Source organism: Anarhichas minor, unplaced genomic scaffold (assembly GCF_050575085.1).
Source record: "Anarhichas minor isolate MPS153535 unplaced genomic scaffold, ASM5057508v1 ptg000046l, whole genome shotgun sequence".
Taxonomy (NCBI): Eukaryota; Metazoa; Chordata; class Actinopteri; order Perciformes; family Anarhichadidae; genus Anarhichas; species Anarhichas minor.
The window spans coordinates 334,976-361,394 of record NW_027466492.1 but is presented as its reverse complement, the minus strand read 5'-3'; the positions used below and the strand labels follow the sequence as shown (position 1 = coordinate 361,394).

General features: G+C 43.8%; 4 protein-coding genes across 5 annotated transcripts; 1 reads left to right on the top strand and 3 right to left on the bottom strand.

Annotated features, from left to right (window-relative positions):
- Positions 1 to 323: 323 nt before the first annotated feature.
- Positions 324 to 14,442, bottom strand: LOC142971516 (uncharacterized). Of its 2 annotated transcripts, XM_076112082.1 has the most exons (8): positions 14,131 to 14,442; positions 6,571 to 6,669; positions 5,554 to 5,764; positions 4,396 to 4,466; positions 3,039 to 3,179; positions 2,646 to 2,934; positions 1,519 to 2,264; positions 324 to 1,054 (listed from the first exon to the last, which is right to left on the bottom strand). In XM_076112082.1, the coding sequence occupies exons 1-8, from the start codon at positions 14,284 to 14,286 to the stop codon at positions 788 to 790; spliced, it is 1,980 nt and encodes a 659-aa protein (XP_075968197.1). In that variant the 5' UTR covers positions 14,287 to 14,442; the 3' UTR covers positions 324 to 787. The 2 variants fall into 2 exon arrangements, with proteins under 2 accessions (XP_075968197.1, XP_075968198.1); XM_076112083.1 differs by lacking the exon at positions 6,571 to 6,669.
- LOC142971518 (tripartite motif-containing protein 16-like) lies at positions 6,408 to 10,165 on the top strand. Its single transcript, XM_076112085.1, has one exon. It carries the CDS (start codon positions 7,766 to 7,768, stop codon positions 9,431 to 9,433), a length of 1,668 nt encoding a protein of 555 aa, XP_075968200.1. The 5' UTR covers positions 6,408 to 7,765; the 3' UTR covers positions 9,434 to 10,165.
- A 266-nt stretch (positions 14,443 to 14,708) lies between the features above and the next one.
- LOC142971517 (uncharacterized) lies at positions 14,709 to 19,923 on the bottom strand. The gene is made up of 3 exons (XM_076112084.1): positions 19,693 to 19,923; positions 17,393 to 17,723; positions 14,709 to 16,882 (listed from the first exon to the last, which is right to left on the bottom strand). The coding sequence occupies exons 1-3, from the start codon at positions 19,816 to 19,818 to the stop codon at positions 15,459 to 15,461; spliced, it is 1,881 nt and encodes a 626-aa protein (XP_075968199.1). The 5' UTR covers positions 19,819 to 19,923; the 3' UTR covers positions 14,709 to 15,458.
- Positions 19,924 to 19,931: 8 nt separating this feature from the next.
- Positions 19,932 to 24,203, bottom strand: LOC142971514 (uncharacterized). The gene is made up of 4 exons (XM_076112079.1): positions 23,617 to 24,203; positions 22,895 to 23,208; positions 22,495 to 22,564; positions 19,932 to 22,358 (listed from the first exon to the last, which is right to left on the bottom strand). The coding sequence occupies exons 1-4, from the start codon at positions 24,032 to 24,034 to the stop codon at positions 20,764 to 20,766; spliced, it is 2,397 nt and encodes a 798-aa protein (XP_075968194.1). The 5' UTR covers positions 24,035 to 24,203; the 3' UTR covers positions 19,932 to 20,763.
- Positions 24,204 to 26,419: the final 2,216 nt, after the last annotated feature.

The following is a 26,419-nucleotide window of genomic DNA, read 5'->3' as shown; positions in this document are numbered from 1 at the left end:
TACAATCTAAATCAGAGGTATACTAATTTAACATCTGTCTGCAAAATACTGCTTATTTGAATTGTGCCTGGTTTGTTTACGATACCTCTAATAAAAGTCGGGGAAAGTAATGAAACGTTGTACACTTTTAAATCAATCTGCCACAGTGGTCCAAAACTTGAATTAAAGGGACTATGAAAGTTGAAACAATTGATTTTCAATGAGGTGTCTGCCATTACAATGGTGGCACTAACAAGTAGAACTCTTTGTTTGTAGCACCCAGCGTCACACTCTCCAGGCTGCACTTTGTCTTTCCTGTGTCCATGTTTTCAATTTAGGGCGACATGAGCACCGACCGTCGTCTGTCATTTAGAAGCACTGGTGTCTTTTACAATCTCTTGTAGCTTATTCAAGCTGCCGCACCCATTTCACTCACTGCACGACAGATTAATGCCCTAAATACAAAACATTAAGAAGGTGCTCACTTAAGCCTCTTAAACCTTTTTCAACTTCAACTAAACGGTTGTTAATTTAGGGCAAACATCAAAGGCCTGGTTCACATCTCTGACCATCCCACTGCCCAGACAGACTCCTTCATTTCTCCGGGCAGCTGTTGGTCCACTTCTATAAATCACAGAGAGCGTCCCGACCTCGTCTCTCACTGTCTGGTATGGCAGCTCCTCCGAGTCTCACCAAGCGGACACTAGATTGTCACGAAAGTGACCTTGCTTAAAACCTAACTTCATCATCACAACAAAGTCTTCCTCCACAGGTGCAGGGAAGCCAACGCCAACCCACTGCGTCAGCCTCAGACGTAGAAACACTTGTGGTCCTTCAGGTTCCTCAGGTAGGAGAAGCTCTTCCCGCACTTGTCGCACATGAACTGCTTCTCCCCGGTGTGTATCTGCTGGTGGGCTTTCAGGCTGTTGCCCTGGTTGAAGCTGCGGCCGCACGTGTCGCAGCTGAACGGCTTCTCGCCCGTGTGGATGCGCTGGTGTCTGTTCAGGTTCCCCGTGTTGCTGAAACACTTCCCGCACGTGTCGCAGCTGAACGGTTTCTCTCCGGTGTGGACCACCTTTGGGGGGGAGGAAGGTTGAAAGGGAAACGGTCACTGAAATCATTTTCAGATGTGGGGCTTACGATAGTAAAGTCTTGATATAAACCACATTGGGCCTCATGCTAGAAACGCTTCGTACTCTTACCGTGTGTTCACTCACATTCACAGGAATTGAAATGTTACTTAAATGCAGTAAGTTCATATAAATCTTAAGCTACACAGTACGTCGATTTCTGTGTGTGTAAACATAAACGTCACTGCCGCATATATTCCGAATTTAGACATAATTAGTATAAAATGATCCAAACTCTACACAAACAAAATAGCAGGAATAGTTTAACATGAAGTTAGATGATAAATAAAGTCTTTGCAAAAGCTAATCGGTCCACTCACAAACAACTTATCCATCATTTTCAAAGCTACTAAACTGAAGGTCTTGCCCGCCTAAAGCTTGTTAAAAACATTATTCAGTGCAAACCGACCTGATGCGACTTGAGGCTGCTGTGCTGCGTGAACATGCGACCGCAGATGTGGCAGGAGAAGGGCTTCTCCCCGCTGTGCGTCTTCAGGTGGATCTTCAGGTAGCTGGACGACTTGAAGCTCTTCCCGCACAGCCCGCAGCTGTGCGGCCGGTCCACCGTGTGGTGCTGCTGGTGCGAGCGCAGGTCCGTGATGGAGCCGAGCCGCCGGCCGCAGAGCACGCACGTGCACGGGATGGTCACCGCGTGAGTCAGCAGGTGCTTGCGGAGCGAGTCGACGCAGGCCACCGCGGCGCCGCACGCGACGCACGCCAGCGCTTTCCTCTCGTCCGAGTGCATCTTCTGGTGCATCTTCAGGGCGCTCTTCTGGATGAAGCACTTGCCGCACGTATCGCAGCTGTAGGGACGCTCGCCGGTGTGGATCCGCTGGTGGCCCTTCAGGGTGTCGGCCTGGTTGAAGCTCTTGCCGCACGTGTCGCACCGGAACGGCTTCTCGCCCGTGTGTATGCGCAGGTGGCGCTGCAGGTTGCCCTGTATCGTGAAGCTCTTGTTGCAGTACTGGCAGTTGTAGGCCCGCTCCCCCGTGTGGACCATCTGATGCATCTTCAGCCCGTGGGCTCGGTAGAAGCTCTTGCCGCACTGCTCGCAGCGAAATGGGCGGACCTCGGCGTGGAGACGCTGGTGGTTCCTCAGCAGCTGCTTCAGGGTGAAACCTTTCCCACAAACATCGCAGGTGTGAGGCCTCTCCCCTGTGTATGGGAGCAATGCGTATTGTAAGCATGACAGAATATGCTTTACAGGTAGCATGCTCTTATATAGCTCCACTAATAAACAGTTTTAATGAATATAAATCAAATGACTGGATGGAATGTGTCTTGCACTGACAAACACAAAGATAATTATCACAGGTTTTCTGACCTTTTTTGGCTAATTGTTTTGGTTTTAAGGCACTTTAATGCACGGTTGAGTCTCATGGCTCTCATCACCCGCCTGTTGATGAAGCCACTGTACATAAATTCTTACGTAATGGACTTACATTCATCAGAAGGCCAGAAACAGCCCTCCAAATGAATGCTAGTGTCACTGTGTGCTTCCTGCAGAGGCCTCATGTGCTGTATGGCCACACTCACCCGTGTGAAGCAGCACGTGCGCATTGAGGCTTCGCTGGAACGCGAAGCCTCTGCCGCACTGGGAGCAGTGGAAGGGCTTCTCGGCGTTGGCCCCGTGGACGGCCTGGTGGGCCTTGAGCTGCAGGGTTGAGCTGAAGGTTTTCCGGCAGTGTTTGCAGCTCAGAGGCTGCTGGCCCTGGCCCTGACTCTCCCTCTTCGCCCGACCCCGATGGGACTTTGGGGGCTTTGCAACGCGTTTCGGTCTGCTGGTGAATCCTGGGTCGCCGTTATCGGGATCTTCTGGCTCCAACTAACGGAAAAACAAAATGCACAGATTGTTTATTCATTTCCTCATAACCTGCCGTGCTTTTTTTGAATGAATGAATGAATGAATTGGGACCAGGCGAAATCAACCTGGTAGTCCGGGTCGTCATCGTCCTCCTGGCCTGGATCCTCTCTGTACTGACCCGAATCAGAGGACGCCTGGTCAGCGAACGCCTGGTCAGCAAACGCCTCCACTCCTTCCTCCTTTATTATCACAGGTTGGACACAGTCCTGAGAGAATGTGGACATATTTAAGAGTCAAAACATGGTGTCCGGGAGGCCTACGGAAAAAGGTTATGGCCGCCTCTGTCCACATAGATTTGTGTCCTTTTGCACCTTAATGCCAATGAGGGGAAATGGTTTTCAGAGAATAGTGGAGTCCGAACTTTGTGGCAACAGTTTGAGAAAGACTCTATTTTCTGTTTCAACATGACAGCGTCCCCTGTGCACAAAGCCAGCTCTAAAAAGAAACGGTTTCCCCAGTTCAACCCCATCCAACCCCTTTGGAGTGAACTGGGACGTCACTAACGCTCTCAGTTGAGGCCGTTATAGTACAACAAATGAATGCCCAACAACGTCACATTTGGGTGTAACGGTCAGGTGTTTGCATATTTTTGGCTATAGAGTTTACCAATAAAACAATTCAACTTAATTCATTCATTAAACACATTTCTTCAGAAACCAATCGTCATAATTAAACAGTCTTAACATGCGTAGTGTGTGGAAGGGAACAGGAAGTTGAAAAGAAAGACCTCAGCAAAGGATGTCAGAGCGTCTACATCTGGAGGAGCCAAACTACGGCCCGCAGTGATTTTATAAACATGAACTAGAATATGGCCTGAGCATATTTATAATACATTGCACTGTATGTACACTGCACATCATAGTTTAAACACTAGATGTCGAGTACATTTAGTTGAGTTATCTCTGTCTTAACCTCTTGGCACAGAAACCAATATTTGACCATTTCGGCTTGTTCTGTTTGTTACATCTTTATATTAGATTTACAAATACATCGTAATCTTCTAAGACGGCCCTTAGGCCTTGAAAGGAAACCTATATTTAGCAATTTGTGCCTTATTCACATATATCATCATAATATCTTAAGTGGCAATGCTCTGTATTAGAGTTTTTAATATTTAATTGATTGAAATTCAATTAAAGAGCGGAAGATACAGAACCACTTTTTGTAACACGTGGGCATGCTAGTGAACGACTGTAAAGTCCAACATTAAACTCTTTAGTCATGTTATGATGGGGAAGAGATTCTCTACGACACACGTGGTTTTCTGCTGTAGAAACACTGATTTTCTTGCAGTGTAACTGGTTGAAAACTACACTTTTACTATTGTTTGGCCCGTGATTCCTTATGTTGTTGTTTATGACCCACAATACAAAAGCCCCCCCCCCCCCCCCCTGATCTACATAGAAGAAGACAGGACTTTACCTCATAAGTTCTGCCCTTCCACAGGTGAATTATGGGCGATCTCTTCACTCCAGCATCACCGCTAGCCACAACTGTTGAAGTGCAAAAAGTTATTTTTGTGGCAATTTCTGCATAATCAGACAAAGTACGACGGAGACCACGAGAAAGCATGACGGGAGCAGAGGTGGTGGAGACGCACTACTGTGTCTCCTCTTCAACAGCAAACTGATCCAACGTCAACTCAGTGTCGGTGTTTGTGGTGACAAAGACAAACGATCTCAATGAGGTGCGTTTCATTAGCTCATGGATATGTGGAAACTCAAATGCATCATTCCCAGTAATAAATAGCTTCCTACAAAGCCAAGTGGCAATAAAACAACACTAAATATAGTTCCTGCTCCTCACATTTGTACACTGGTGGAAGACCTATTCAGAGTAAAAGTAGCAATACCACTGTGTAGAAATACTACAGTCCTTAAGTAGAAGTACTAGGTATCAGCATCAAAATACATTTAAAGTATGAAAAGTAAAAATACTCATTATACAAAATGGTTCATTTCAGAATGATATATATTATATTACTGGGTTATAATTAAAGATAAATTGAATATATTCATAGTCACTTTACTGTTGCTGGTTAAGCTGGGGTTATTGTTATTATTTTTGCTGTATATACAGCCTTGCAGCTCAACCTGTGATCATATATTCATGTATTTGACGGGGGCAGAGCATGTTAATGAACATCAGTATAAAATTACAAGATGTAAAGAGGCTGGAGTTAGCAAGAATGCTAATTTACATCTGTAGTCCCCAGGCAGGTAACTAAAACATTACAAGTAACAATAAAGCGTTTATTGTAGTTGAGGTGTTTTAAAGAGTTAACACAATAACTGGATAACAGCGTTTTTTGTCAATGGAGTCTAGTGGCTTTGGTTGTAATTATAGCGTACACTTAAATTGATATTGATTTTCTTAAGTATCTAAAACACATCTGTCCACAGCAGTACATTGCTTTGCTACTGTACTGTAATACGCTGACTATGAATAAGTACCTGATGCGCCCCTAACTATTCCTTTAATATCATCATGTGTCATAATATATTAGAAGCAACACAACCAATTTTCCACCCAGAGTCTGATGAAGAAAAAGCAACCCAGTAAAAAGGATAACCTCGTCACCTCTGCGACTCTTCCTCCCTGATCGCTGGCTCTGGACAGTCTCTCCTCCGTTGGTCGGAGCCCCCACGCCCTCCTTCTCTCCCCCGCCCTCCTCCGTCAGCTCCTCCGCCTCCTTCTGGCCTCCGCTGCCCTCCAGCACCAGCTTCAGCTCCGTCTCCGCCACCTCCAGTCTCCTCCTCAGGTCCTCCATCTCTGCAACACCCTGCGTCACCTACAGAGACAGACTTTTTTAAAAGAAATCAGGACAAATGGGACGACTTGTTTTTTTATCATTTTTTAGATCTTAGAGGTTATTTTAAATGTTCTTGGGCAAGCTGAAATGTCTCTAACCAGAAATGCCTTATTGTTAAAACATTACAGTGCTACTTCAATGAATGCCAGTAATGTCTGTTCCTTCTCTTGGTCATTAATATATTTTGAAGTGCTAAAATCAAAGACATCTTAGTTTTAACTGTTTCTTCTCACAAGCTGAGATTTGGTCAGATCAGAATAAACACTGGCGTGGCCACTTCAGTGGGACATCAAGTCAAGTCAAACGATAGAAACTAAATATGAAGCTGGTTCCAGCTTCTCCAATGTCACAATTTATATGACAGCCGCATATATTTGGCTTTCGTAAAGAAATAAGCTGTTTGAGGGACTTAAGGAAATCGTGATGGAGCAAACAATGAAGCGATCGACAGAGAAAATGATAAGATAATAAAAATAATTGCGAGCTGCAGCACTAGGATATCTTCATCAAAAGGTTATAGGAAGAAATAAAGTCCATCGATGTTGTTGAGATTCATTTTTTGGCAGAGTAATGAAAGCTCCTGCAAAACATATGCTGCTGGATAGTGAGACTGAACGTGAAGCATTCTACTGCATGCCATGTACGGATATGGTTGAAAAGTAGTAGAAACCAACTTCAGCATCAGGAAAACATTGCTGGGACTTTTCCTCATGATATCAACAGATGAGAAGTGTTTTCCTGTGATGACCTAAACACTAACACGCGGGCGCAGTGGGGCGACGTACTTCTAGCTGCAGCAGAGAGGAACACTGGAGGAACAGCTGGCAGATCTTCTCCACGGCTTCTCGAGCCAGAGACGTCATGAAGACGCTGAACTGGATCACCTGATGGGAACGACACACCTCTGCTCATCAATGATGACATGATGGCACGGACACGGTGCGATAACACACACTTTATTATTATAGTATTCCTGTTTTTTTTTACAGTATTTGGTAAGTCAACTGCGTTTGTTTTTTTACATCTACTATCTGAATGGCCCTCGAGTGTGTAGCTGAATGCGTGTTGCTGCTGTTGTGTTCCCGTTAAGCTAGTTAGCGTAGCCTCCCAGAACACTTGCGGAGCTGTTTATTGTTGTCGTTTTTTTTGTTCCGGTTCAGAGGTCACACAGACTGTTGTCTCCTACGTGAGCGCAAAACATTATATTTCCAACAATTTAAGTATTATTCAAACGTATTGTTCGGTTTGTAAGCCTCGTACCGAACGGTTTAATACGAATTTGTATATAGTTACAGCCCTAGAAACGAATAATAACCGTATAGCTGTGGCGCCATCGTGAGGTTATAAGGTGGTATTTCAGCTGCAGGACAGCAGTGAAGGCCCAGGTATAACATGCACAGCCCGCCACTGCTTTCGAGACAAATGTTTAAAAGTTGATCATTAAATATGAGAGAAAGGCATTATACAGCAATTTAAATGTTTCATATTAGTTCAATTTGATAACTCTTTTGTCAGTCAGCTGTTTTTAAGCAGTAAGAGAAAACTGAACAGAATTAGGCTTTTGATGGCTTCATGTTTGTCTATAACTCTTCCTCTGAGGAGACAAGAAATATTTAACAACTAAAGAAATTAAATGTTTTCAAACATGGAGCAGGTTTTAACCGAGGCTCTGTTTGTAAATGAGGAAACAAAGTTCACATTCACAGCGCTGCTCCTCTTCCTGGAATGAAGCACAGCTTGATAACCCCTCCTCCTTCCTCCTGCTCTCAAACACAGCCGCTCCACTCTGTCCACATGTTTCCTTGTTCCCTCCCCTTCAGATCTACAGTTTTAAAGATGGGTGTAACCAACATGGTGTAGAAGCGATAGAGCTGACAGCCTCCATTCACTGAACAAACACATGTTGTTCAGATCAGAAGTCAAAGCAGAGTCACTTCTAGTGAAGCGAAACTCAGACAGTCGTTGTCACTGAGAGGTGAAATGGCGCAGAAAGGAGTTCAGCTGGATCGGGAAATCATCTCTTGTTCCATCTGTCTGGATCTACTGAAGGATCCGGTGACTATTCCCTGTGGACACAGCTACTGCATGAACTGTATTAAAACACACTGGGATAAAGAGGATGTGAAGAAACTCCACAGCTGCCCTCAGTGTAGGCAGACCTTCACACCGAGGCCTGTCCTGCTGAAAAACACCATGTTAGCAGTTTTAGTGGAGGAGCTGAAGAAGACTGGACTCCAAGCTGCTCCTGCTGATCACTGCTATGCTGGACCTGAAGATGTGTCCTGTGATGTCTGCACTGGGAGGAAACTGAAAGCCATCAAGTCCTGTCTGCAGTGTGTGATCTCTTTCTGTGAGAAACACCTCCAGCCTCATTATGAATCCCCTGCCTATGAGAAACACAAGCTGGTGGACCCCTCCAAGAAGCTCCAGGAGAAGATCTGCTCTCGTCACGATGAGGTGATGAAGATTTTCTGCCGCACTGATCAGCAGTGTATCTGTTACCTCTGCTTAATGGAGGAACACAAAGGCCACGACACAGTCACAGCTGCAGCAGAAAGGACTGAGAGGCAGAGAGAGCTGGAGGTGAGTCGACTAAACATCCAGCAGAGAATCCAGGACAGAGAGAAAGACGTGAAGCTGCTTCAGCAGGAGGTGAAGGCCGTCAATCGCTCTGCTGACGAAGCGGTGAAGGACAGCGAGAAGATCTTCACCGAGCTGATCCGTCTCATGGAGAAAAGAAGCTCCGATGTGAAGCAGCAGGTCAGATCCCAGCAGAAAAGTGAAGTGAGTCGAGTCAAAGAGCTTCAGGAGAAGCTGGAGCAGGAGATCTCTGAGCTGAAGAGGAGAGACGCTGAGCTGAAGCTGCTCTCACACACAGAGGATCACAACCAGTTTCTACACAACTACCCCTCACTGTCACCACTCAGAGAACCTACAGACTCGTCCGGCATCGATATCCGTCCTCTGAGCTACTTTGAGGACGTGACGGCGGCTGTGTCAGAAGTCAGAGATAAACTACAGGACGTTCTGAGAGAGAAGAGGACAAACGTCTCACTGGCAGTGACTGAAGTGGACGTTTTACTGTCACCTTCACACGCAGAGCCCAAGACCAGAGCTGAGTTCTTAAGATATTCACGTGAAATCACACTGGATCCAAACACAGCATACACACAGCTGTTATTATCTGAGGGGAACAGAAAAGCAACATTAATGAGAGAACATCAGTCTTATTCTAATCACCCAGACAGATTCACTACATGTCATCAGGTCCTGAGTAGAGAGAGTCTGACTAGACGTTGTTACTGGGAGGTGGAGTGGAGAGGAGGAGTTTATGTAGCAGTCGCATACAAGAATATCAGCAGAACTGATGAATGTGTGTTTGGATACAATGACAAATCTTGGGCGTTATGTTGTGACAAAAACAGTTTTACATTTTTGTACAACTATATCCAAACTCCCGTCTCTGGTCCTCTGTCCTCCAGAGTAGGAGTGTACCTGGATCACAGAGCAGGTATTCTGTCTTTCTACAGCGTCTCTCAAACCATGACTCTCCTCCACAGAGTCCAGACCACATTCACTCAGCCTCTCTATGCTGGATTTTTGATGTATGATTATGGAAACACTGCTGAGTTCTGTAAACTCAAATAGACAAAAGTGATTTAAGGAACAGCAAATTAATTTCTGTGTTTTAATCTTGAAACTCATTTTGTCTCCATCATTGTCGCTTAATTGCTGATTGTTCTTCAGCTGTCAATCAAACATTGTGGGCGGTGCTTTGACATCTTCTCATTATTGTTGTGTAAATGTTTGAGTGTCTTTATGTGGAGCTCCTTCCTGTGTCTGTTTAGCCATGGAGGCTGTCGCTGCTCATGATGATCTTTGTTGACCTGAACTGATATTTCGCTTCATGAAAAAGTAAACTGCTCTGAGGTTTAAATGTTTGATAAATATTAGTATTGATGTATTTGTTAGTTGTTGTTTCTCTTCCACTGCATGGCTCTTAAAGAGAGAAATCACCAGAGCTTCTTTTATCAAAGAGATTTAGTTCTCAGCACTCTTTGTAAAGATTTCTTTAAGTGAAATTATGTTTATTTTCTATCACAGATTCAATGTTCTTGTTGTTTTCTTAATCGTTGTACAAAAGAGGTTCTATGATGTATTATATAACTAATTATTATCATCATAATCAATAAGTAAATCATTCATTATTCTCTTTTACATAACTGAGATTTTGGTCAAACAAATCGATTATGAGGAAGAAGTGAATGTGTTCATGAAATCATTGAACAAGAGTCATTGAACAGACTTTACTGATGGGATGTGAACAAACTGAAGCTTTACATGATGAATAAAATATTTCTTGATTCAAGAATGAACAAAGTATTTTCTTCTTGTCTTATTTACAGGGTTTCATACAAAGCTGATGGAGAAGATGTGAAACTAATATGAGAGTTTAACCGAGTCAGTTTTCCTCCTGAAACACCACAAAGTACAGAGTTCATGTTTAGAGCAGAAGGACATGAGTCAGTCAGTCTCTGTCCTTTAAACTGTCCTCACTAAAACATCTTAGTCACAGAGAAATGAGCAGTTTTATATCACAGGTCGCTTCTTACAACCAACATTCTGTTTGTGCACTTAGTCAATAAAGAGGATTTATTACACTGACATGAAATAATATATAAAAAATAGTGAATTAATTTGGTGAAGTTTGGGTGTGAATAAGTTGTATTGAGTCCTCCTCACACACAGGAGACAACAGATACTGATGAAAGCTCAGAATGAGGCTGTCATGTTGGTTCAGTGTTCATCTGTCACCTCACAGCCAGACCATGTTGTAAAGTTTGAATCCAGACTCGACTCAAACTTCTTGTGACTCATTTTGTCCAGGGTGAAATCTGTCGACCCACCAAACAGCCTGCTGAGATCAAGAGTTTCTCTAATTTATCCTCAGTTAGTGTGGCACTGGGTGTTTGAGAACACAGGGAAGAATTAGCCCCCCCTATTTATTTGAATTCAGTAAAAGCTAAAGGTCTCAGAAACATTTACTATTTCTTTGTCACTTACCTGTGTCATGCTGTCATTAGGTCTTTTACTGGGATGTGTGGTTATTGTATTTCTGCTAAGCCCAACATTGTCAGCAGAGGGCGCTCTAAGCAGTATACTGAGCATCAGTAGCTAACGGAAGTAGAGCGGAAGTAGAGCAGAAGAAAGCCGTCAGTAGTGATGAGCGAAGTGTCATCAGAACAGAGAGCGCTTCTCACCTGACCTCATGTATTTTCATATATTTACATGTAAACTGACTTTAAACAGAAACATGTTAGATATAACATCTGTATTCACTTGAGAAGCCTTAGTAACTGTAAAATAAAGACATTTCTTTTCATTTTCATGTTAAAATGGCGGAGCTCATTGAAATAATTCTGCTGACTAACGCTAATCTAAAAGACAGTCCGGTTCTATGAGAGCTGAAGTTAGTTAAATATATATATATATATTTATGATTTGAGGGAATGTTTATAGCAACGTAGTTAAGGAATGAGTCACTGTCAGGCTGGAGAGCTAATTACATGTACTGCTATTTGAATGCTAATCTCTGCTAGCATGCTAACGTATTAGCTTATGTTATTAATTAGGGGTGCAACGATCACAAACCTCACGGTTCGGTTCGGATCACGGTTCTTGAGTCACGGTTCGGATCATTTTTCGGATCAACAAAGAAAAGGGGAGGAGACAAATATAACTTTGCTATCCATTTATTAATTAAAGAACTCCAAGAACACTTAAAGAAAATAACTTTGGGCTATAGTCTTACATAAAAACTAAAATATTGAAGATGTCCAATTTGAAACAAAATGAAATAAATAAAAATAAAACATTCAAGAATATTAAATTCTGTTAAGTTTAAGTGCAACATGAGGTATGTTGATACCCTGTCCTTTGATCAATACTGAAAGAAAGAAACAGCCAGTGAGCTAGCTTCCACTGTTTCAACTGAACCGAACTGCTCGGCAACAACTTGGGTCTTTGTTTACTTCCTGTCAGGTTATGTCATTCAAATACACAATAATGTTTACCATTACCATTATTTTCAAAAAGATGAGAATATCTACATTGCCTGGGGAGAGAGTAGACCTTTCTGTAGTGATATTACTATTGGGTCTGTCTAGCTTCCACTCTACTTCTGTCAGCACCTGCCCCAGGTGTGTGTCTGTGTGACTCTCACAGAGGGGGCGTGTCTGCAGCACCGGACAATGAATCACTCCGCCGTGGTGAAAGCGGTCAGTCTTTTCCTTCTCATAGAGGCCTGGAACAGCTTCATACTGAAGTGGGTGCGTGAGGGGATTGTTTTCCACACCATAGTGTCCCCCGTCGCTGACAGACGGGATGGTGGCTCTTCATACGTGTGGACATGCCGATGTATTGCCGTTATCGTATGTCTTTCTCTTTAAATAACGCCTACATACCGTAACGCTTTTGTCCACCACCCTTATCCGTCATTATAAATTACACGGAAGACAAAATGCTCCCAAACTTGCGACTTAAATGACGCTGGGGGCTTCTCAAGTTCCTCCGCTCGTCATGACTTTCGCCGTTAAATGCTTTTAACCTGCTCCGTTGACGTGAACACACTACTGCTTTATACCTGTTCACTGACACTCTGCATTGATATTCAGGGTCTTGTTACTTGAAAAGGAACAGCAGCAGTAAAACTGTATTACACACTATGATGATTACACTGTAAAAAAGAAAAGAAAAAAAATACTCAATTGATCCGCGGTTCACGAGTGATCCGAACCGTGATGGGTGATCCGTTACACCAGTAATTAACATGTAAACAGCATTTTAGTGTTGTAGCTGGTGGAGGTGGAGCTCATTTCTACTATTTTATGTACTAGCGACTGATTTTTATCTGCATCAACGCATCATATTTTATGGAGCAGAAGTCCATCAAGAGTAAACTAATGGACAACTTAAATTGGTAAATAATTAAATAACCGTTTAAGTAATTTATACAAAACCATTTACAAGACATTTTATAGACTTAACAATTGACTATTTAATGAAAAACGACTGACATTCCTCTGAAAAGTAACAGCGCAGTGAAAGCTACAACATTTCCCTCGGAAATGTGGAGTAGAGGAATAACGTAGTTTAAAATACTATAAAATTAAAGTACTCCTACCTCTAAATTGTACTCGTGTACAGTACTCAAGTAAATGTACATAGTAGCCTCCAACCATTGGTTGTACTGAACTGTATGTCAGTGGTGGAAAGTAACTAGTACATTCACTCAAATACTGTACTTAAGTTCAATTTTGAGGTACTTGTACATTACTTTCATATTCTAGTCCACCACATATCAGAGGCAAATAGTGTGCGCTTTACTTCACATTCATTTGATAGTTTTGGTTACTATACAGATAAACAAAACTGAACATAAATCAGAAAAAAAATCATAATTTATTACTTTACCTTAAAATATGATTAGACTTTAATGGGGGAAATTCACAAGCTAGCCAGCACTATGTAACTTAATAAAAACTAGCATCACAGTAATCAGTTTCAACATTAAAATGATGAACACATGAATGCATCAATAACTATAATCAAGTAATAATACTTTTAGGTACATTTTAAAGTATATTTTGATGCTAATACTTTTGTATTTTTTACTTAAGTAAAGTTATGAAAGCGGGACTTTAACTTGCAACAGAGTATTTCTACATTCAGGTATCTGAGTACTGTTTTCGCAGGCTTGTGATATTAACTAACTAACTACATAAAACATATTTAACGTTGTACTGTCACGGTTGGACCCCTGCTGTCCTCGTGGTCACAGTTCGCTATAACTGTTCATTAACTATTGATAAACTGACCCTGGACCTGCAGGTAGCAGTTAACGTTCAGTGAAACCTGTGGCTCAGACGCTTCTAGACATACAGCAGATAGAGAGGCCCGGGCCTGCTGTCCAACTCAAAATGGCGAACAAGATGGATTCTTCCCGGTTGTTGTTTGGCCAGAGCTACACGTTTAACTTCAATTTAGTCACATTATGGGCTAAACCCGGCATAGCAGCACTATAGTGAGTGGTTATTAAAGTGTAGGCGATATAAACTCACTGGAGCAGCTAGCTAGCTCTTCTATTTCTATGTTCAGCTGGCTGTTTAGACGCCACAGAAGGAGGGAGCCCGACACAGGAGAGCACGTCACACACACACACACACACACACACACACACACACACACACACACACACACACACACACACACACACACACACACACACACACACACACACACACACACACACACACACACACACACACACACACGGTTTAACGTACCTTCTCCTCCGAGGACCCGTGCATGTTCTCGGTCGTACATGACGACACTTCTGACCGTGTTGAAGCGGAGCCACCGATAACTTTGGTCATTTCTGTCAATGTCGTACTCACCATTGTCTCCAAAATGGAGCCCACCTGCGCCTCCAAATCAGACATTCTGACAAGTCAGTGTGTCCGCTATGAATTTAGTTTCAGTAATATACTTTTGTAATAAAACAAATTACATTTACTGCTGCAATATTGTCGTTATGCTGAAAAACAAACAAACTCGTGCCGCTCACAACACGGATGTTCCTCTTCCTAGTTCATGTTCTTCAAAATAAGAGCACGCGGACTTACTACGGTCCTATTCACCACTCATCAGTGGACATCAGCAGTGGAGCAAGTATTCAGATACTTTAATTACTAATAGTACTAATACCACACCGTACAATACTCTGTCCTGCATTGAAAATGTTTCTTAAGTAATAGTATGTAAGTATAATCCGCTAAATGTACTTAAAGTATTAAAAGTTAAAGTACTCAATCCAGAAACATGTCACCTGTGACTTAAAATATTTAAAAAAAAGATAGAAACATTAAAAAATAAAAAAGCAGGACTTTACTGTTGTAGTTGTTTGAGATGGAGCACATTTTGAACTATTAACTCATGGTTATGTTGTTTGGTTTGTAAAATTTTGCACAAACAAAATCATTACAATTATTTAAAAAAAGAAAAGCAGCAAATCTTCATATTTGTGAGGCTGGAACCAAGTAACCAGAGACTAAAGCTGTCAAATAAATGCAGTGAGGTAAAAAGCACAATATTTGTATGATGTGTGACATCATGTATTGTACAGTGATTGCAGGTGACTCCGTGCAACATCTTGTTTTTCCTTTCAAAATAAAATCTATGTCATTACCTGGACAGCTATAAAGCATTTACTGGAGAAGAAAAAACTCTGATTTTATCCAGAGCACTTTAGTTTCATTCAGACTTTACTGTGCTTTGTTGTTTCGATCGTATCATGAAATATGATCCAATGCTAAAGCAAAACTGAAAATATGAAAAAAACAAAGAATCATATCATTTAAATTAAACCTTTACTCAAGCGCATCATTTTTAGGTTTGTAGTTCAATTACAGCTCTCGCAGTGAAATAGTAAACATTTTCAAAGCAAACATTCTCTTCAAGATGGTTTTGGTTCTAGTTAAATGTTTGTGTAGCTTTCATACATTTCAGGAACAGGAACACACGTAAGAATTTTTTTTGAAGTCCCTGCTGCGTTGTCATGATTCTCACCAGCTGCTCGGCTTCAGGCGCGCTCCCTAACATGTTCTGGTACTCCTCAGGCGCAGTTGTGTCTCTTGAGCAGCCTCGAGTCCGAAAACCCAAGTCCACAGCCGCCGCAGGAATACGGCCTCTCTCCCGTGTGGACCTGCATGTGAAACTTGACGTGTCCGAGCTGCCTGAACCTCACGCCGCAGACCTCGCACTCGTAGGGCTTCTCCCCCGTGTGGACCCGCAGGTGCCTCAGGTAGTTCGTGTAGATCCTGAACGCCTTGCCGCAGTGCTCGCACGTGTGCGGTTTCTCCCCGGAGTGCTGCAGCTCGTGGGACTTGAGCGCCTGGCGGATGATGAACCTCTTCCCGCACACGTCGCACCCGAACGGCCGCTCCCCCGAGTGGATCCGTTGGTGGTAGTCGTACGTGGCTTTGTAGAAGAAAGACTTCCCGCACGCGTCGCAGCTGTACTGCTTCCGCCCCGTGTGAATGAGCTCGTGTCTCCTCAGCGAGCCCGCCGTGTCGAAGCCCTTGCGGCAGGTCCGGCAGCTGAACGGCGTCATGTCCACCGTGGTTTTGTCCTGTCGATAGATGACTCGGCGGTTGCCTCGGGTTCGTTTTCTGATGACCTGGCCGTGTCTTTCGTCGTGGGTGACCTTCTGGTGTCTCTGCAGCTGGCAGTTGTAGAGAAACGTCTTGCCGCACAGGTCGCACATGAACGACTTGGCGGCGCCGTGAAGGAGCATGTGCGCTTTCAGTTTGTTCTGAACAAAGCTCTTCCCGCACACGTCGCATTTGAAGGGTTTCTCGCCCGTGTGGATGCGAATGTGCCTCTTCAGGTTGTGCTGCAGGGTGAAGCCCGCTCCGCACGTCTCGCACGTGAACATTTTCCCCCTGTGGACGGACTGGTGCGTCCGGAGCGACCTCCTCCTGTTGAACGCTTTGTCGCACACCGAGCATTTGTAAGGGTGCTCCCCCGTGTGGACGCTTTTGTGGCACTGCAGCGTGAACGCGTACCGGAAACTCTCGCCGCACTCGGCGCACTTGTGCGGCTTTTCGACGGTGTGCACGACCTGGTGGGCCCCCAGCGCTTGCTTGGTTTTGAAGGCCTTCCCGCAGGCGGGGCACGTGAAGGACCTCGCGTCCGTGTGGACGAGCTGGTGGGTCTTCAGGTACATTTTGGTCTTGAACATCTTCTTGCAGAGACGGCACTCGAAGGCAGCGTGCTTCCTCTCCTCGTGCTGCAGCAGGTGGTGCTCGAGGGTCGCCGCATTCCGGAATTTCCTCGGGCACTGGTCGCAGGCGAGCGGCCTCTGCTCTTTGTGAGTGTTGGCGTGCTTCGCCAGATGAAAGCGCCGGTTGAAGCTCTTGTTGCAGACTTCGCAGACGAAGGACTTCCCTTTGCTCTTGGCTGGCACCTCCCGTGCGTTCTGGCTGTCAGCGTTTTGGGATTCGGCCGTGTTTGTCGTGGTGTAACCCTCTGCAGCTTCTAGACAGGAGAGAAAAGAAAGATAAGAATTGTCACACAGGAGTAAGAGAGGCAATTATTTTTATAACAGGGAACATTTTGGCATTAAGCTGCTGGTTAAAATACTGGGTGACTGGTCATTGGTAGAGCGGATCGATCACGGCTCCACTGTCCTTGGGTCAGACATCTTGCTGTACCATCGATGTATGAATGATTAGACAGTCCTGATGGCAGGTGGCACCTTGCATGGTAGCCCCTGCCATCAGTGTGTGAATGGGTGAATATATGTATTTCTTCCTGTGTATTAATGTTTATTACTTCCACATGAACAAGTTAAAATGTCACCTTGTCGACGGGCCGTTAATGAACTGTTCAGTCAATCTCAGATGCAGTAGTGTTGAATTGTTCTGTTTTAAGGAACCCGCTTCCCCTCCGAGTGCCGTGTCTACTTCCCGTTTTGCTTGTTATTTTCCCAGGAGGACATGAGCTTTTAATAGAGTTTGTCATGCGTAGTGGATTTTCTTTCCTTACCAGCATCGTGTCCACTCTCCATCCCAGCAGCGGGCGCTGTTTCTGTGACTTCCTCCGTCAATTTATCTGTCTTTCTTTTCAACGTCCCGAAGGGCTTCAAGGTGTAGATCAAGCCGGTCTGCTCGAACAGGACGGGGCAGCCGCTCAGGACGTTTTCCCTCCACGTTGTGGCATTTTCCAAGTTTTCAGTCGTGAGCTTCAGCTCGCTCTCCAGCCGCCCCGCTCTGGCCTGCAGACTCTTGTTGTCGTCGTGCAGCGTTGAGGACAGCTGGGAGAAAATGGCGTCGATCTTTCTCGTCGCCTCCCGTGCCAACATTTCCACGAAATCCGTCTGTGAGGATTAAGATAAAGCGGTCAACACTGTTCACTATAAATTATTTACTGATGTAATGATATATATATATATATATATATATATATATATATATATATAGCGGGTAAAATAAGTATTAAACACGTCACCATTTTTATCAGTAAATATATTTCTCAAGGTGCTATTGACATGAAACGTTCACCAGATGTCGGTAACAACACAAGTAACCCATACATAACACAAGTAACCCATACATACAAAGAAAACCAAACAAATAAGTTCAGAAATTAAGTTATGTGTAATAAAATGGATCTTTGAAGATTCATGTGTTTAAATGGACTCATTTCCCTCTCGGTGTTGACAGACGAATAAATCCGTCAGTAACAAGAACTAAGGTGTCGTGTATTTCCTGGAGAGAGTGATAGGAGAGTTACTGTGTTAGTGTGTCTATTGTGTTGTTTTCATGATATGGTTAATATTGTTCCCTCTGATGTGAATAATATTTGAATGGCCCGTGCTCTTTAGTGTGTGGTGGAATACGTGTTTTGCTGCAGTTTTGCTGGATTGATTTTACTATATGCATTGTCCGTTAATGACGCAGAATCCCGTTATGCACATGTTCATGTATCTGCACTCTGCAGTTAGTGTATTTGTAGGTGTTGAGCTTCATTTTTACAGGAAACAAATAATAACCCGTAGCTTTGGCGTCATAATGAGGTTATTAGGTGGTTCAACTGTAGTACGACAGCAGTGAAGGCCCAGGTATAAAATGCTCGGCCTGCCACTGAGATATATATATATATATATATATATATATATATATATATATATATATATATATATATATATATATATATATATATATATATATATATATATATATATATATGGTGGTGCATTTTTGAAGACCAACCCAAGGAACCTTAAAAGAAAGGTCATTATGTCATCCTGACAGCATGTTAATTTTGCATGGGTGCCTGTTCTATCACAGTTAAAGGGGCGTGACCCATTTTATTTAGGACCATGGGTCCCACTGTAGCTCATCACTTCTGTGTTGTTGATCTGTTCGGAGACCTATAATTACAAACACCCACATTCTGATAAAAAAAACATCATACATCACATAAGGGTTTTTTATTTCTATTTTGTAGAAGCATTTTTTCAGTAACAGCTGAAACAACACAGATATGTCACCATCCCAGCCAGATTCACCATAGATATCTATGGTTACAGCTCACGTTGGCATAATGACACCTTCTTTTATAGGTTCCTTGGTTTTATACAAGGACTCATTCCTGCAACACTCTATAGCTCGTGTGTAGCTAAATACTCAATAATAATCATGGTTTATTCGATGATTTATAGTTTGTATTAATAACCTATATGTGGAAATAACTAATAATAAATGAAGTGGAAAAAAACACATTATTGACCTCCAAAACGTAGTAGGGTATAAGGAGAAAGTAGCATGAAAACAAAATAACACGTCGACTGTTATCCAGGTAAAGTACAAGTACTTCAGAATTGTACTGAAGTACAGTATAAGTAAATGATAAGTATTGAGTTACATCCCACCACTGCTGCATAAACTATAACTAGTCCGGGTTATCTTGAGCAGACAGTCCACCCTTGACATCACTGGACGACGGTAACGGACCTTGTAAACCAGACGCCATTTATCAAAAAACTAAACAAAACTCACAATTAAAAAAAAAAAAAACACATAATAGGAGCCAACACCAATATTAAAGTACCAATGTCCAGCCTATTAGGGACGAAGAACTTTGTTTCCCCTCGGAACGTAACATTTGACTGTTAAAATGACAGGTCGCCATCTTTGTTACGCTACGTGACTTCTTTCCGTTGGTCCCATCTCCCCCAGCTGCAGTGTTTCTGACCCGGTCAACACACTCAACTGGTGTCTGCAGCCATCGCGGTTGTTCGTATGCCGACATGCAAGTCTCAGTAATACTAAACGTTGACTCACCTCACGTCTCATATTTGGCTCCGTAGTTAATTTTTCTTCTTTGGAATTTCCGATATCAACAGCAGTCTTAATCACCGTCTCAATGATGGACTTTGTTTCTGAATAAAACACTAGGTTTTCTGACATTTTTACCTTCAACGCTAACAGCCGACTCCTAACAGTGCTGACAGACCATTGATTCCGGAAATGGAAGTGGCACAAATGTAGTCGTATTTCAAAATAAAACTCTTGAAAGCCGCTTCGATTGCAAATGTTCTTTTATTGCAATAACGAGAAAATAGTATGCCATTATACACATAATTCTACATTAGAAAATAATTTTAGTTCTTTTCTTTGAAAATAATTACATCTTAATGGCCTTTCATTGAATATTACAAATAAACAAAACATAAATACAGATAAAAAAAAAAGAAAAAAAAAGAAGACCCTCAAACTTCACTAAAACACAAACTCAACTGGAGAAGATAAATAGTTTCAACTGCTGTAAATAAGGTCATACAACACATTTTTGAAATCATGAAGCTGGTATCGTTGCTGCATTTGTCACCTTAAAAACATTTACATTATCTTACCTCGACATTTGGGGTTTCACGTCTTTGACAGAAGTGTCTGTGTTTTTAACAGCTGAGGTTATTGAGACACAGAAAAAAACAGAACTATAAATGCCACAAACAATGCTGCTATTCTTCACTGTCAACACTCCGAATGAGAGTGGAGCTGCAGCTACTTTTACAATCGATTACTGTATTAATTACTATGGATACATCCCTAGGCTACCAAGATTAATGAAAACTAAGAGTTAGTGAGCCTTTAAGTGACCAACAGCCCAAAACAAAAGCTTTTAGTTCATGAGGACAAACCAACATCCCTTTGCCACTGTGAAGCTATCACAGGTAAGTAAATATACAAATCTTCAGTCAATAATTTAGCATGTTAATTTCGTGAATTGTACCTGCTCCCAACAATAGATCATGAAGATGAAACTAAAGGCACTGATCCACACACAAGTAATTTGGTTTCCCTTAATACAACACGCTGTCAAAGTCCTCCCGTTTGGTGGGACATCGTTGCCTACGGCCCGTCGCAGCTGTGCTTCTTCAGCTGCCTCGAGTCCGAGAAACCCCGGGAGCACTGCTGGCACGAGTACAGCTTCTCCCCCGTGTGGATCTGCATGTGGGACTTGAGCTGGTTCGACTGGTGGAACTTCCTGTGGCAGTACAAGCACTCAAACTGCTTTTCGCCCGTGTGGATCCGCAGGTGCCTGTAGAAGTTCCCGTCCGTTCGGAAGGCCTTGCCACACTGGTCGCACTTGTACGGCTTCTCCCCCGTGTGGATGCGCTCGTGCTGCTTCAGGCTGCCGGCGTGGAAGAACCTCTTGCCGCACACGTCGCAGACGAAGGGCTTCTCCCCCGCGTGGCTCCTCTGGTGGTAGCCGAAAGAGTACTTGTTGTGGAACGACTTCCCGCATATGCCGCAGTTGAACTCCTTGTGCTCGCAGTGGCCCCTCTCGTGGAGCTTGAGGGAGCCCGCAGCGCTGAAACCCCTCAGGCATATCTTGCAGCTGAACGGCTTCACCAGCGACTTGTTCCGCTTCCTGGTCTGGAATAACCGCTGCGTGCCGTCCACCTCCTGGTTCCTGTCCGCGTGCACGTACTTCTGGTGGATCAGCAGCCTGCAGTTGAAGAGGAAGGTCTTCCCGCATAGGTCGCACATGAACGGCTTCCTGGCGCCGTGGATGAGCATGTGGGACTTCAGCTTAGTGTTGTCCGAGAAGCTCTTGCCGCACTCCTGGCAGGAGTGCGGTTTCTCCCCCGTGTGAATGCGGAGGTGCCGCTTGAGGTTGTTGTTCAGGCTGAACCGGGCGCCGCATATGTGACAGGTGAACGGTTTCTCCCCCGTGTGCACCACACTGTGCCTTTTCAGAGCCGTGCCGGTCCGGTACGACCGGTTGCACACGGTGCACGTGAACGGCGTGATGCCCGTGTGTTTCCTCTTGTGCACGGTCAGGGAGTGGGCATATTTGAACGTCTCCTCGCACATGGAGCACTTGTACTTCTTGGAGTTGGAGTGAACGATCTGGTGGAAGCGGAGCGTGTCCTTGCTCTTGAACTCCTTCCCGCACGTCGCGCAGCTGAACGGCCGCTCCTCCGAGTGCACGGCCATGTGGCACCTCAGCTGCACCGACGTCCTGCAGGTCTTGTCGCAGAGCTGGCACTGGAACATCTGCTTCCACTTCTCGTGGCGCAGGAGGTGGTTTTCCAGAGACCGCTCGATCCGGAAGGTCTTCCCGCACTGGTCGCAGGCGAACGGCTTCGGCGGTTTCGCCCGCTGGTGGCGCTTGAGATGGTTCTGAAGCGACTGGTCCTTCCGGAACGACCTCTTGCACTGGGAGCAGGGGAAGGGCAGGGGCGCTTTGCTCGTCTCGTGACGCGAGAGGTGGTTTTCCAGAGACTTCTTTTCCAGGAAACTTCTGCCGCACTTCTCGCAAGGGAAAGGCTTCTTGTGGACCTTCACGTGTTTCTTCAGATCGCCCTTCAAATGAAACGTGACGTCGCAGTGCTCGCAGGAGAACCGCTTTGCTGTCTGCGCGTCTTTTCTGCTAGGCTTCCTTCCCGGCACTCCACCTGTCTGGATTTGTTTCTCTTCGGCGATGTCGTCAGTGGAAACTGGAAATAGAGGAGAAAATTTTTACAAAATAAGTCTATTATTTAAAGATTTTATTTTAATGGTTTGTTTTTTTCCAAGAGGATTGCATCCTCTACCCATTCCTGTAAGAAGCAACTGTCTGAAATCTGATCATACCTTCTTCAATTTTGAAAGTTGCTCTCCTGGTCCTCCTCGGCCTCCCTGAAGGTGCCTCTTCTACAGATTTCTGTGATGCATGAAAAAATAAGTAAGATAGGTTTAATTAAAAAAATATTGGTTCCATTAAATGACGTTCAATCAGCACCCCGACAGCAAAAGATTTCCTCAGAATTATACTTCCTAGTTATTTAGAAACATTTATTTTTGGCAGTCAGCCTGTTCGCCCTTATATTACACACTGCATCTCCACCAGAGTGGGACATGAACCCCACTGAGATGCAGCTGAAGTATACGGACACATCATAGTTCAGGTTGGACAGTTTTAAAGACATTGCTGCATTCAGACAAATCACGATCTGCAGAGTAAAAACCTAAAAACAGCACAGAAACACACAACCTTTTCCTGTGCCGAGTCCACACCGCTGGCGGTGCTGGAGTCTGGACTGGGGGCGCCTTGAGGAGTAAACTCCGGTGAGGCCGCAGAGACGGGAGGCAGGGCGACGACTTGGCCGGCACCCACCAGCGGCACCGTGGGAGCAGGGCCGTCGCCGAACACCGTCGGGGCTGTCGCTGGTTTGGGGAAAGTCACTGATCCAGCTGTGGGGCTGGGAACAGCTTCAGGGCTCCCCGCTGTCACCGGGTTTGACGTGGATTCCTTCGCACTGACCAGAGGGGCGGCAGGGCCGGTGGAGATGGACAACACCGGTGCTCCTGTCAAAGACAGAGAGAGAGAGACATAATGTCACATCATGATCAAGATACCAAGCATGTGTTGTGCGATGAGGAGCAAAACTGCCAAAGATTCAGTTGTTCCAGCTTCTCAAATGTGCAGTTTTACTACATTTCAATATTGAATATTATTGTAAATGAAACGTCTTTAGGTTTGGGGCTTTAGGTCAGACACAATTAGAAAATCTGACTAAGTCTCTGGTAAATTGTGACTTATCATAATAGAATAGTTAGTGACAGACTGTTGCACACATAGTTAAAAGATAAATTCATCACCTTGTTGAGCCCCAACATTCTAACACCCCCCCCCCCCCCCCCCCCAGATGTTTCCTAAACTCAACGTAACTGACTGATGAGTCATGTGACCATCACAGTGATCGATCGACTAACCTATCAGAGAGCAGTCCTGCACCAGGACGTGGGTCGGGCCTCCCTGCGTCTTGTTGCCGCCTTCCCCGATGCTCCTCAGCTCCTTCTCCAGCTGCTCCATCTCCCGGCCGAGCTGACCCACTCTGGCTTCCAGCTCCTGCTCCAGCTGCCCGGCTTTCTTCTGCAGCACGTCCTCCAGCTGCTCCACTTTGGCCCGCAGAGCCTCGTTCTCCTCGAACAGCTCCGAGGAGAACTCCGTGAACACCTTGTGGATCTGAACCACCAGGCTCTTCTCTATCTCCTGGATTTCGCCGACCGTCGCCTCTTCCCATTCCGTGTTTGGCGCCTCTTTCGCCCAGACATTCCTGAAAACGGACACGGTCGCCTGGATGGCAACTTCCACGACCGACGCCACTTCGCTGCCGAACCTCGCCTCCATTTTTCCTCGGTCAGACGCTAAAGCTCAACTCGCTGTGTCCGCCGGTTCGCGGGGCATTTTTATAGCGTAAATAGTAACTTAAATAAGAGTCAGTTGGACTTGAAACACAACAACCGCCTTTCTTCCGTGTATATGTTACTTTCAGATGTCATAAATGGCGGACTGTGCGTCACTAAACACGTTCCGTACTGCACTTCCGCTTCCGGTGTCACATACGCATTTCAAAATAAAGGCAGACTGACGCCCCAAGAACAATAAGCGAAAACATCTAATGGTGGAGGAATTATTCAGATATTTCACTTCAGTAAAAGAAGAAATAATGTAGTGTAAAAACACTCTTTTACAAACAAAAGTCTTGCATTCAAAATGTTACCTAAGTAAATATATTAGTAGCATCAAAATATACTAAAAAGCACCCAAAGTAAAAGTACTCATTATGCAGAATGGCACATTCCAGATTCATATATATTATATTACAGAATTAGTGATGTAATCATATACTTCAATGTGCAGATGATAAAGTCAGGACTAGTTTTAATCACATTGCATATGGCTGGTTAGCTTAATCTATTATATTTTAATAGTTAAATTGATTTATATTTTGTTTTAATATTCTGAACTATTAGTAACTGATGTAGTTAGATAAATGAGCTGGAGAAACAAAAAGTACATTTGTCTCCAAAAGGTGGTGGACTAGAAGCTGAAAGTAGCATGAAATGTAAATACTCAAGTAAAGTACCTCAAAATTGTACTGCACTTGAGTAAATGCACATAGTTACATTCCACCTCTGATAATAACTACAACAGTGTGGAGAAGAAGAACAAACATATTTAACATGAAAACGGTGAGGTTGAAATGTATTTTCTCGACTAGCAGCTAATTTCCAAAATGTATACTCGCTGACTTTGAAGTGGGCTATTTTTTTAACATAACTAATGGAGCTGGTCCTTTGTGGCCCTCCATGAAGCACACTAAGGACCCTTCAAGACCCTCAGACCTCACTTATCTGCTTCACAAAAGCACACCCACAAACATGAACTTTTTAATATCACAATTTGTATTTATCAATTCAAAGAAACGGCTGTACAGAGCAAATGATTCCCAGTTGGTTCTGATCATTTTACACACTGTTATCGGTTCATTCACTCACCCTCGACTCGCGTTGGTAGCTTGTGTTCCCCCGGTATGTTACAGTGATTGCATAGTGGAGGGATGGGGCTTGAAAGACATGCACAGCAGTACCATAATAAGAGACTATGTCATTCATGCAACCTCTTTGTCCTGTTGTGTGTGTGGAGGAGGTGTTTTCAACCCGGTGCATCCTCAATCTCACTTCATAACATACTGAAAAAAAGTTAAACGTAACAATGACAAAGGGCAGTTTTCCCAGTGTCCCTATACATAAACTTGGATCTCCTGTTTGTTAGTTTTTTTACAGAAAATACTTATGATCCCATACATTTATACATCATCAGGCTGCTGTAGGCAGGCATACAGAGAGACAGACGGGCTGAGGGCAGATAGACAGTGGTGCTCTGGGGTCCTGGGAAGAGAGAAACCATGGTAGCAAATATTCACTATTCAATTTTGATCTCAGAACGTCCTCTGGAGTAACATTTAGAAATATCTCTGATTGTTTGCATCTGCAGGGAGCACATGAGGGGTGTGTGTGTGTGTGTGTGTGTGTGTGTGTGTGTGAGAGAGAGGTGTTGTCTAATGTGGCGGAGGATTATTTTGTAAGAAAACGGGTGCATTCATTTTTATAAGAAAACCTCCAAATAAAAGATCCATGTGTCCACTGAGTGGTTAGATTTGCCAGCCCTGATTGTCCTCAGAAACATATAAAAATGTAATGCTAGATTAAAAAAATTAAATAATTATACTCAGAAACTGAAGGTTGATTGTGGTCGCTGTAGTCTGAGCCCTATTCAAAAGTGTTTTGTAAATTATACATTCCAGGCGGTGTGTGACGAATGACGAGCGTGATATGCAACACGTAAACATTATCAACACATGCTGTCTGTAGAATGTGACGGTTGAGTTTTACAGCTGTTCTTTACAGAACTGAAGTTTGACATAACGCATGAATTCAATTCAATTAAATCGTTGAGTCTATAAAACATTAGAAAACAATATCAAACAATTTCCATGGAGCTCAAGGTGTCGTCTTTTATTGTCATGTTTTGTCTGAGCAGCTGGCCATAAAGATATTCACTTTATTATGTTATAAAAACAGAAAAAAGCGGCAAATATTCAAAGAGGGTCGAACCAAATGAGTTTTTGCTTCAAAAAATGACTCGGATCAGTGAATCGATTATCAAAATTGCTGTTGATGAATTGCCTGTGGATGAATTGGCGGATTGTTTTTTTTACAAACTGATCCT